Genomic DNA, 12,105 nt, shown 5'->3' on the forward strand with positions numbered 1-12,105 from the left:
CGATCTGATTCTTATTTCATGTCCTGTTCATATAACTCTAACTATCGTTCATCTCCTTTCGGCATTCCTGTACACCGGTATACCGGTTATCCTTTACTTCCGTTATGCTTACTGATCCACTACACTTACTGATCTGCTTTAACTTATACTTCATTCCCAGTTCATGATTTGTTATCCATCCGACTTACCAATACGCTGTACACATACTTTGCTTATACTTCGTACATAGCCTTGCGCCTTTGCTTATTGATCATTCCGTTAGTTATCCATAGTATATAAACCCTTGTACATGCGCTGTACTGTAGAGTGCTGTGACGAAGCTAAGTGCGTATCTCTACAGTAGTAGATCAGTTCGAATATCAACTTAGATTGCACTCATTCCATCTGGACTCTAAGTCCCTCCGTTATCCGTCCGGACTTGAGTACGATACTCTTGTCTACTCTGAGACTTAAGATTGATTCCTATAGTCTATATATCCGTCTCTGTCTCCAGACAGTCCTCGCCTGTTAGTTTCTAGTTTGGATCCGATCCAGATTAGCCGTTACTCTATATGTTCGATATCCGGAAGCCTTAATGGATCCATTATGATACTTATCCGTCTCACTAGATGTGATACTGTAGCACTCTGAAATAAGGGGCAAGACTCGGGAAAGGGGCACAGCGCACGAGCTGAGGCCAAAGCCCTTCGGATCCGATACTACTTGAGTATGGTCTTAACAGTATATTCGAACTCATACCTTTCCGAGTTACTTACACCTATCATGCCTCCAACCAAGACACAAACAACTCTGCATGCGGTCGGACTTACCTCCCTCCGTCGTGATCCGACACCCATAATCAACACCTTCACCAGTTTCTCTCAGTGACGCATTAGTCGCGGACCCGCTCAAACCATATCCAAACTCCTTAATCGTCGACACTGTTAAGACCGTACTCAAGTAGTATCGGATCCAAAGGGCTTCGGCCTCAGCTCGTGCGCTGTGCCCCTTTCCCTGAGTCTTGCCCCTTATTTCAGAGAGCTAAAGTATCACGTCTAGTGAGACGGATAAGTATTGTAACGGATAAGTCTTGTATCGCAACGGATAAGTATTGCAACGGATCCGTTAAGACTTCCGGATATCGAACGTATAGAGTAACGGCTAATCCGGATCGGATCCGGACTAGAAACTAACGGGTGAGGACTGTCTGAAGACAGAGGCGGATATGTAGACTATAGGAATCTATCCTAAGTCTCGGAATAGACAAGAGTAGCGTACTCAAGTCCGGACGGATAACGGAGGGACTTAGAGTCCAGACGGAATGAGTGCAATCTAAGATGACATTCGAACTGATCTACTACAGCGCATATACAAAGGTTTATATACTACGGATAGCTAACGGAATGATCAATAAGCAAAGGTGCGAGGCTATGTACGAAAGTATAAGCAAAGTCTAAGTGGAGCGTATTGGTAAGTCGGATGGATCACGAATCATGAACTGGGAATGAAGTACAAGTAAAGCGGATTCGTAAGTGTAGCGGATCAGTAAGCATAGCGGATCAGTAAGCAAAGCGGAAGTAAAGGATAACCGGTATACCGGTGTACAGGAATACCGAAAGGAGATGAACGATAGTTAGAGTTATACAGTGGCTCAAAAAACCGTCCGTATATTTTGGCATTTTTCACTATCTATAATATTGTGTGAGAACAAACAAATGCCTCAAAAACATGCTTATACCACATTGTAGTATGGCTTCAGGGCTTTCATTTGAGCCCTACACCGTGGGAATCGGTGGAGATATGGTGGAGATACAAGGCTCACAAAATGGTGACTCATGCGGACAGTTTTTTGACTCAAGTATTTTACAGTAATAACCAGGTATTCTAGTATTTTGTATGACCTCCCTTGGCTTTAATTACTGCCTCTATCCTTCTAGGCATACTCTCAATTAATTTCTGGCAATCCTCAGCTGTGATCTTCCCCCATTCCACTGCTACTCTCTCCCAAAGCTCCCATACTCCTTTAGGGGGGTTTTCATAGGCTTGAAGCTTTTTCTTGAGTGTTCCCCAGAGATGTTCAATGACATTGACATCAGGAGACTGTGCTGGCCAGTCAAGAACATTGATGTTATGTTCTTCAAACCATTCCCTAGCTCTTCTGGATGTGTGCTTGGGATCATTATCCTGTTGGAAAATGATATCTTCTTCATCAATCCCTGATTCTGCCAAGCTAGGCAGCAAGTGGTCATTTAAAATGTCCACATACTGCTCAGCATTCATCTTCCCCTCAACCTCAGCAAGCATTCCCACACCATTCCATCCCATACAGCCCCATACCATTAAAGAACCTCCTCCAAACTTGACAGTCCCATTAACCTCTCTGTCTGTTAGGCCATCTCCCTTCTTTTTCCATACATACACCTTCCCATCTGACCCAATCCTATTGATTTTGGTCTCATCTGACCATATAACATGCTTCCAGTCCTCTACAGTCCAGTGTTGATGAGCTAAGGCAAAGGCTAGTCTTCTCTGCCTATGTTTGATGGAGAGAAGAGGCTTTTTCTTCTTTGTTACTGCCTTGAGATGAGCTGCCTTGAGAACATTCCTCACAGTTTGTGAAGAGACAGGGGTAGTGATGGTGGAATTGATATAATGGGTGGCTTGGACAGCATTATCAGCCTTTCCTGTAGTGATATGTTGGATAATAGCCCTTTTGTCAGTAGAGGTAAGCTTGGATGGACGTCCTCCACAAGAGTTTTCCTTGTCTGGGTGGCTTTCTTTGATGAACTTGGCCACAGTGGACTTGCATATTCCAGTTCTAGAGGAAATTTGGCGAGCAGAGAGGCCAGCATAAGACAGAGAGAGGATATTATCTCTTTGAGCAGAGGAGATGGCTTTCATGGTGATTATGACTATGATACATGAGATATTCTGGTTTATATAGTTAGATATAGTCATAAAATAACATAATGACACCACTTTATAATTTATATAATAGTGGCATGATTTTTATGGTGTCATAAATAATGATTTATATAGTTTTAATATACACTCAAAAAACTGTCCACATGAGTCATCATTTTATAAGCCTTATATCTCCACCATATCTCCGCCGATTCCCACGGTGTAGGGCTCAAATAAAAGCCCTGAAGCCATACTACAATGTGGTATAAGTATGTCCTTGAGGAATTTGTTCATTCTCACACAATATCATAGATAGTGAAAAATGTCAAAACATGCGGACAGTTTTTTGAGCCACTGTAGGTAGGATGAGTCCGCAGGGTATATGAGCAGGTCCGCCCATCGGGTGGTGTCAGGGATGGCGGGTTGCGTCGGGGATGGCCAGGGGTGAGTTGCATGACATGGGGTATGGTCGGGAGTCGTATACTAGCTTCATACAAGCCTAGCGAAAATATAGTTGTCACACTGCTCCGGTTATAACAATATCTGAATTCACCCAGATGATAGATGGAAAGCCACATGTACCACTGAATTTGGACTCTATGAACCAAATGTCATGTTCTTCGGTCTCTGCAATTCCCCAGCCACGTTCCAAGCCTATATGAACCGTACCTTCCAACAAGAGATCAACGAAGGATGGTTAGTAATATATATGGACAATATTCTTATCTTCTCCAACGACCTTGATGAACACCATGAACGGACACGCCATATCTTGACTAAGATATGGACAGAAAAACTCTTCCTAAAACCAGAAAAATGTACGTTTGATGCACCAGAAGTAGAATACCTCGGTATGATTATCCGCCCGGGATGTATCACCATGGACATTGCCAAAAACAGATGGAATACGCGACTGGCCAATCCCAACTACCGTTAAAGAAACCAGATCATTCCTTGGCTTCTGCAACTTCTATCGAAACTTCATTCCCCATTACTCCGACATTGCACAACCCCTTATTGATCTGACAAAGAAAGATAATGTATTTCTTTGGTCTACACTAGTGTTGCCGTAGCTCCAGCTTTTGCCAGTTCCTGGCTGAAGACTGTTACCAGCTACAGCCAAGCCTGACAAAGCCAAGCCTGGGAAAAAGCTGGCCCCACATGTGGCAGCTTGAGCTGCAGCTCTGGCTTGTGAGCCGGTGTGACAATATAGTTTTCCCTGGGCTGATATTCCTCCTTTTACTTACCTTCACTTACCCACTTTCCTTAGTTTATGTTCGCATTTTTACTGCTTACATAATCATGTCTCCCTTTCACCAGTGTCAGTACCAGTCTGAATCACAGTCTTTTGCTTGATGATATTTCTACTCTCTGAGCTCTGAGTCTAGTACAGAAATCCTTTAGGGTCGAATAGCAGCTAGGCATAGCAATTTTGACCCAACATTTGAAGAGTACTTTACAGAGTTCTCTTCTTGTTGTGTTTCCCACACCGGCTACATAGAAACTCGTGTACATATGATGACATCTCTGTATGGAGGAGACGCTAGGAATTTCCATCGCCCATTGCCATTTACACTATCAAGCCATGTTAATTATCACAGTCCCTCACTATCAAGTTCAGTCTCTCCCCCCAGCTCTAGCCATACAAGAACTCTGTCAACAATACCGCAGAGCGTTGTACCACCACCGGCAGTCAAAAACAAGATTATTTCTGCACCACCTGCACCTGACAATGGTCATTTACCTAGTCCTGAAACCGTCATATCTGCCCCTAAGTCACCCCCAGCAAATCAGACCATCTATGATGATGAGGAACGATTGGGTGGGGGACCACATCATTGTTCTATTTTCTCTGCTGACTTTTACGTATGTAGCTAAATGCAAGAATCTTATAGAAATCATCCAAGGTGATGATCGGGTGAGTCAATTTAGTGAAATGGTGTTCAGACTCCTGATTAATGACACATCATACAGGAGGAGGAAACCGTATTCACCGGAATCACAGATGATGAACATGCATATATCATGCAGTTCATTGAAGAAGATGATGAGACTCAAGGAAGGTGGGTGTGTTGATGTAATATCTTGCTATACCTAACACAATTTCCTAGATTTGTTTATCACCCAGACTCGGAGACGTTCATAGTGACACTGCCAAGCCAGGCTCACGAGCAACCCATCACACAAATCAACTTCGCTTTTCAAACGGCTATTACATCAATCGGCCATGACAACGCACTTGTCCAAGTCCACGCGCATACAAACAGCCGCTTTTTGGGTGACAGTATCCACGCGGACCCTGATATTCACATCATCTGCACACCATTCGTTGATATTGGGGTACCGAACAAGTCTATCTCCCTCTGGATTTTGGAGAACTGCTTGTCCCAGATGGAAAGCACAGGTCGAGACAAGATACGTCGCATCATCACCGATGAAAGTGGGATCCTATTGGCTTCACTCATCAACATGATCGAAGCATACTGATACGCTAATCCAGACCCGGGCAGTGAGATTGCACAGCATTTGTGATTGAAACCAGTGATGTCTTTTGAAGATTGGACACCCCTGAGGACGCGATCCAACCAGTTTGGCCCTGTCATATCTGAGGGGCACAGCTGGGTTGAACTCTTGAAGATCGAGTTTCATACATGGATTCGCCCAGAAGACAGTACAATCGATCTTGAGAATGATGACCCTTCCGTGTATTCTAAAGGGGTGAGTGATGACTTGTTCACATTTTCACCTTGCCTGAGCACGCATTCGCAGAGTCTGTTCCCCATTGAGAACACCAAAGATATGGATGCAATGGTCGGTCAAGGCATAGCAAAGATACAAGACGTAATACTCCACTACCTCATCTTACTCGATCCAGAAGGCGACCATGATGATGTATGTCAATGGACTCCACCTGCAAAGGTGATCAGATGGAAGGAGATCAAGGCGTCATTAGTAACCACAGTGTGGGCAACTGCATATAACCGCTATAAGCTCTGGCACCATAGTCTCCTGAAGCGCAAGGCAGAAGGGGCTGATGATAGGTCAACAAAGAAGGCGCGTGTTTGAGTGTAAGTTCTCCTTTTCTCAAAGATAATTAATATCTGACTCATAGCCTTGCACAGCTGTGTGATCCAAGCTTCTTGAGTGATGTCTATTGATCCATGCCTCATTCATCTATCATTTTATATCTGCTTTCCCTAGCTCATGTAATCAAGCTTTCATGTACTTTCTCGCGTATAATGAATCATGTTGTGTTGTTGAATGCTTGTATATAAACTGAAGTTCTGGACTTAAAGCTTATAGCGCTCTTCAGAGCCTTCACTTTGTTGCATGCATCATCCTCGTAGGGAACGGTGCCCAGCGGGCAGCATTGTACCTAAGCCCACATGGGTGCCACCTGCATCTCAGGATGCACCCACACTCAACATCAACATCAACCAGGCTGATGACTTGGAATCGTTTAACCTTGATGTATCTGAATCCAGTGACGACACTGACCCAGCACCTCCAGTACATAAAGCCAACAAGAAGACGAAGAAAGGGCTGGCACCCGCCAGCATACCTCTGGATTTTGATGCACCACCAGATCCTCTCCTTCAAATGCAGGCATCTCAAAAAACTGCAACATCCGATGACGTTAACTATTTCTTTCGAAAGCAAAAGGACAAAGACACTATTTGTGTCATTTGCGAGTAAGTCTCTGCTAGTGTACACTATTGATTCATCTAACTAACTATTCACATTTCTAGGGCTGAGCGAAAGCCAGATCCAGCTACATGGGACGGGAGCCATGGAAAACGAAAATGGGAATACTCGAGCAATACTGGGAATACACCATTGCATAGGACATGTCAAGAGGTTTCATTTGCTCCTCTATCTCATTCTGGCAGAAGAACGCGGGTGGTCCATCTTTGTCATAAGCGTCAAACTGGCCTTTGAAATGGGATACACACTAGCTGAAATGTGTAAAGTTGTCGAGGGAGGCGCCAAACTATCTAACCTTCCCAAGTGCGCAGCTGGAGCCAGTAGCACTACCTTAGCTGGCCCCTGTGATAGAGGCTCAATCCCAGAGTTCATGCACACCACCTTCCTTCAACACCTCATATCTTTCATTGTTGCTGATGATCAGGCAAGCCCTTGCACAATTTCATTATTTCTTACTGACATCAGTCAACAGTCCATCAATGTTATTGAGTGTCTTGAATTTTGATGCCTCCTTTTACTTCTCTGCCAAGAACTTTGAGATAAAGATATTCCTCACCGTACCAAGATCCGCGCAGAAATAATCAAGGCCTGGCAAGAGTATTTTGTGACTCTGAAAGACGATATGGCTGTACATATTTTTTTATCTCCATAATCTACAGATTCTCATCATACTTAGAATGCAGGTTGGGACGATCTCGCTCACTGCTGACATCTGGTCGTCACAGGCTCTAGGCACATATTTAGCAATGACAGCTCATTGGATTGCAGAGAACCAGAAGTTTGAGCGCTTGAGCTGAAGGCAGCGCTGATCGCATTTCGCCAGATCAAAGGGAATCACACCGGAAAGTACCTAGCAAAGACAATGTTGTATTTACTTGATTGTGCAGATATCACTGTGAAGGTGTGTGGTGACCTGTTCAAATACTGACTTTCACTTACATTAATTCAGGTTGGACATTTCACCATGGACAATGCAGGGCAACAATGCAACGTGTATGGAAGAACTTGCCAAACTGCTGGAACAACGCGACATCGCTTTTGACCCACTTGACAGGCGGGTCATGTGTTTCCCCCACATTATGAATATATGTGTACAGCACGTCGCTGATCATTTCACTAACTTCATTGTTGCTGCACAAGAAGTCTCATGGGCATGGGATGCAACCATTGATGGCCTTGTGATGGATAAAAAAAACTTACCTTGCAGCTATCACAAGAAACCCAGTTGCGCTGGGCCGGTCTGCCATCAAAGCGATCTGAGTATCTGGACTGCATCACAATCAATTCATGGAGGTCGTCAAAACCGGAAACGCCAAGCAATGGTTCAAATCCCCTTCGAATGAGCTGGTAATGGTTCCTGAGGTTGAACTTCTTCATGATGTCTGCACGAGATGGGACTCAACATATTTCATGATTAATCGCTTGCGAGCAATGCGTCCAGTAAGTCTAATACTTGTCATTTTCACTTGTGCTATACATTCCTGTGTCAGGCCATAGACTTCTTCCTTAGCACGCCTAATCAGCAGGACATTTCTGGTCATAAGATGACTGACTCAGATTGGCAAGTTCTTGAAGACCTTGAAAAGATTCTAGATGTATGTATACAACATCCACCCTTCATTATCTTTAATTTAATTCTGTTTGCTACTAAATTACAGGTACCTCATAGAGTGCAGCAGCGCATGTCGTCTGAGTCGCATGCCCATGTTGGGTAGTGCGGTTCCCTGCTTCGAGCTTTTCATGATGGCATGGGAATCCCTGGCCACAAGAATTCCCCAACTTCGTCCCTCTATCAATGTCGGCTTGGACTGGGCTAAATCATACTACGTTTGCATGGACCTGACAGACTCGTATGTTATAGGAATGTGTAAGTTCTTCTATTTTCATTTTTGACAATAACTACTAATTGAAATGCTTACAAGTGATCGATCTGTCAGTTAGACTCACGTGGATCAGGGACTATTGGGAGGATGATTGGATTATGCGCACTGAAAGTATAATACTGCAACCTCGTAAGTACTAATTGACCATCTGATGGCTCTCTAAGCTTTTATGCTAATCTGATTGTGTAGATGGTAGAATACAGAAACCAAATCTCACCTGAGGCTTCCCAGCAGTCAAATACCGCTCGCACCTCCAAGGTTGATACAATCAACTCAACTTGCTCAACTCTATGGCCTTGGAGATATGGGCGTGAAGCGTCCGCAGCAGTCTCAAGGCCTGCAGACTATTGAGCAAGAGTATCAATCTTATGTTAATGGTGACCTTTGGGACTGAAGGCATTGACATGCTCAAATTCTGGGAGGTAGGTCACACCTGTCTTATTCTTTCAACTGCAGTACTAATGGTCCCTGCTTTTGATAGATGAAGCGGAAGACTGTACCCAACAGTTATTCGCAATTGCCATGGACTATTTGCCTGTTCAGGCTTCTGCAGTCCCATGTGAACGAGTTTTCTCATCAGAGCGCAGAAACTGACACAAAAAAACGGAACCGAATCAGTGAGACCTTGATGGAGGCTTTACAGATGTTAAAGTACGGCCTGAAAAAGAACGGCTCAATTTCACTCAACAGTTCATAATATCACAGCACACCTTTCCTGGCGAATGATCCTGACGAGCCAAATGGAGCGCAATCAAATGAATCTCAGGATCCTACTGATGATATACTAGCTACTATCGCATCAGAAGAGACCCGTGATGTGCTAGACAAAGTTTATATTTTTCCACAGCCTTCATCTTTGACTGGTTAGAGGCTAGAGACTACCTACAGCATTCTGAACTGTGATCTGCATACTACTATGTTGATTTTTGACTGAATTTACCTGAACATTGTGGCACGTGTCCTCGCTGACGAATCAGTAACCCTCATATCTGTCCTTGTTCGTGTTTCTGTTCTGTTGTCTTCACATTGCAGGATGCACACTGGAGCACCACTCAGCACTGAAACCACTCACCAACGGAGCTCGGTGGGCTCATGTGTCGCCATTTTGCGTCCAACGTGAGTTTTTCATTTTATTTTTTCAAACACGCCCCTCCCCCATGATGCCTTGGTTTGGCCGTTTCTCCCCAAAGGCCGATTGGTGGAAAACAAGCTGTTCGTAAGTATATCAATTTGGGTTCTTAGTTTCATGCCAATCTCACTTCTCTTTAGTCAATCTTCCTCGCTCTTGTGCTTTGTGTTCCCCTCACCCATCAGATCATGGCTGTCTACATCGACATTCGCACAGTGTACGAGATACGCGAACGTCCTAGTAGGATGTACAACTGGACTGCTCTCGTCATGTTGCAGCTTGTCGCTGAGCTTCCCTGGAACATGACAGGTCCTGCAATGTTCTTTTTCTGCTGGTACTGGACCATTGGATTCCCCACAGCCTGGGCAGGCTACACGTTCCTCATTCTCGCCATCGCCTTCCCGTCGTACTATACTACGTTTGGACATGGTATCGCGTCCATGTCGCCCACCGCTCCAGTTGCATCCATATACTTCACAACTCTCAGTCTACTGGAACTGAGCCTGTTGGTGTTGAGCCTGATCAAAGCATGTCCGTCATTCACCGAAACATAGTTTGTGACAGCTGCAGCGAAATCATTGTTGGCATCAGGCATAAATGCTTGGACTGTCCTGGTAAGTTGATGATATGATGCCACAATGTTGTCTCATACATTTCCCAACCTAGACTACGATCTATGCACATCCTGTATTGAGTCAGGTGCTGCAGAGAAGCACAACTCTTTCCATGAAATCTTTGATATTGAAACGCCTGGACGGGTGCTCATTCACACGGTCTTTAGTGGAAGCAGGGGAGCGCGATGCTTCTGCAACTAGTCGTCATGCTACAGCAGATAGCCCTCGCACCTCCATGGCCACTTCAGCCAGCGCTGTGGAGGCTGTTCGTCACTGCGCTGCTTGCAATTTGTGCGATTCTCCCATTGTCGGTGTTCGCTTCATGAGTTTGCTTTCTTCATCGCACTTCCTTAGCACTCATGATAATCTAGAAATGTGTCAATTGTCCAGGTAAGAATGGTCGTCTGTACAATCATAGTGTGCTAATGATCACTTTAAATATTTTGATACTTGTGCTGACTGCTTCAAATTCTGCTATCAAAACATAGTCAGCATTAACACTCTGGTCAGGATTACTGGAGAGCAGCATCCCAATCACAGCTTTGTGTGGGTGAGCAAGACGAGTGACCTCATGGTAGCTGTACCCTTTTTGTGAAAAGAAATCTGTCTCACAATAATTCAAGATGCGCTATGCAGCTTTCAACATGGTTACTCATTATGCGACTGTGCACCAGTTGGATCATTGGCGTTGACAGGCAGCAGCGCTACTTCTCTGGGATCAATAGCAAACCTAGCAGTAGGACTACAAAAGTTGGATGGGGGATGAGCGATTTATTTGCATGAAATGGGAAGGTCTGGCAGCTGCCGTCATTTGGGTACACATTCTGGATGGAAATATACGTCCCAACTGCCCAGTTATCATTCTTGCACATGTACAGATTACGTGACTGGTATGTATGAGTTTTGTATTGCAGTCTTCCGGAAGTTGCCTGCCACGGCACCGTGTATGTGTTGAAATATTAAGTCTTGTTTATTGTGCATATCATTGCCATATCATATCTGTCCTCCGTGTACATCATACTCAGTACTCAATGGTTCCTGCTCGTGTCAATGGGAGGTATCGACTGAAAGAAAAAATAGGGTCGGGGTGCTTATGGTAAGCGAATTTTTATTATTATTACATCTCACTGTGAGGACTGAACTTTGAGACAGGTGAAGTGTACCATGCAAGCGATATCATCGGTGATGGTGATGTGGTTGTCAAGCTCCAATGTATCACTGGCTCCACCACCAGCTTGGAGCATGAGTATAATGTGCTCAGGCAACTTGGTGACACTGTTGGCATCCCCCATGTCCACTGGTTTGGATGCGAGGACAACTATGATGCCCTAGTCCTTGATTGTCTTGGACAGTCGCTTGAGAGTGTATTCAAGACATATAAACACTCTTTCAGCCAGCAACACTATAGTGTTCATAGCCCATCAGCTTGTAAGTATTTCCTAAATTACATTTACTGATTCTAAAAATTTCACTAGGTCTGCCTGCCTCCAGTACATTCACTCAAAACACTTCATTCATCGCGACTTGAAGCCTGACAACATCCTTATTGGAACTGGCAAGGATGCGCACAATATTTATCTTGTTGACTTCGGCATCTCCAAACAATACAGATACCCATGCACTCACCTCCACATTGCTGTTTGAACAAACCACCTCCTTGACAGGAACTCCGGCTTTCACGTCCATCAATAGCCATGCAGGCATGGAGCTAGCATGTCGTGATGATATCGAGTCCCTCGCATACCTCTAATTACTTATTTCGTGGATCTCTACCTTGGCTCCACTGTAGCGGGATCTCTGACAAGCAAGTTGTTGAGATGAAGTACGACACAACGAAGTTGTGCCAAGGTCTTCCTGAAGAGTTGAACAGATCCTCACCTATTCACATTCC

At 44.5% G+C, this 12,105-nt stretch overlaps 2 protein-coding genes across 2 annotated transcripts; both read left to right on the plus strand.

Annotated features, from left to right (window-relative positions):
• Positions 1–4,044: 4,044 nt before the first annotated feature.
• Positions 4,045–6,579, plus strand: DFJ58DRAFT_843859 (uncharacterized protein; the record flags this gene model as incomplete). Its single annotated transcript, XM_041393011.1, has 9 exons — positions 4,045–4,074; positions 4,555–4,705; positions 4,758–4,801; positions 4,858–4,946; positions 4,995–5,323; positions 5,441–5,601; positions 5,653–5,775; positions 5,803–5,924; positions 6,231–6,579. The coding sequence occupies 9 exons, from the start codon at positions 4,045–4,047 to the stop codon at positions 6,577–6,579; spliced, it is 1,398 nt and encodes a 465-aa protein (XP_041240996.1).
• A 3,199-nt stretch (positions 6,580–9,778) lies between these two features.
• On the plus strand, positions 9,779–11,742 carry DFJ58DRAFT_894100 (uncharacterized protein; the record flags this gene model as incomplete). Its single annotated transcript, XM_041394821.1, has 6 exons — positions 9,779–10,109; positions 10,155–10,214; positions 10,267–10,479; positions 11,295–11,310; positions 11,367–11,642; positions 11,690–11,742. Exons 1-6 carry the CDS (start codon positions 9,789–9,791, stop codon positions 11,740–11,742), a joined length of 939 nt encoding a protein of 312 aa, XP_041240997.1. The 5' UTR covers positions 9,779–9,788.
• Between the last annotated feature and the right edge of the window lie 363 nt (positions 11,743–12,105).

The sequence above is a fragment of the Suillus subalutaceus genome, assembly GCF_016647625.1.
Source record: "Suillus subalutaceus strain FC151 chromosome Unknown DFJ58scaffold_97, whole genome shotgun sequence".
Lineage (NCBI taxonomy): Eukaryota > Fungi > Basidiomycota > Agaricomycetes > Boletales > Suillaceae > Suillus > Suillus subalutaceus.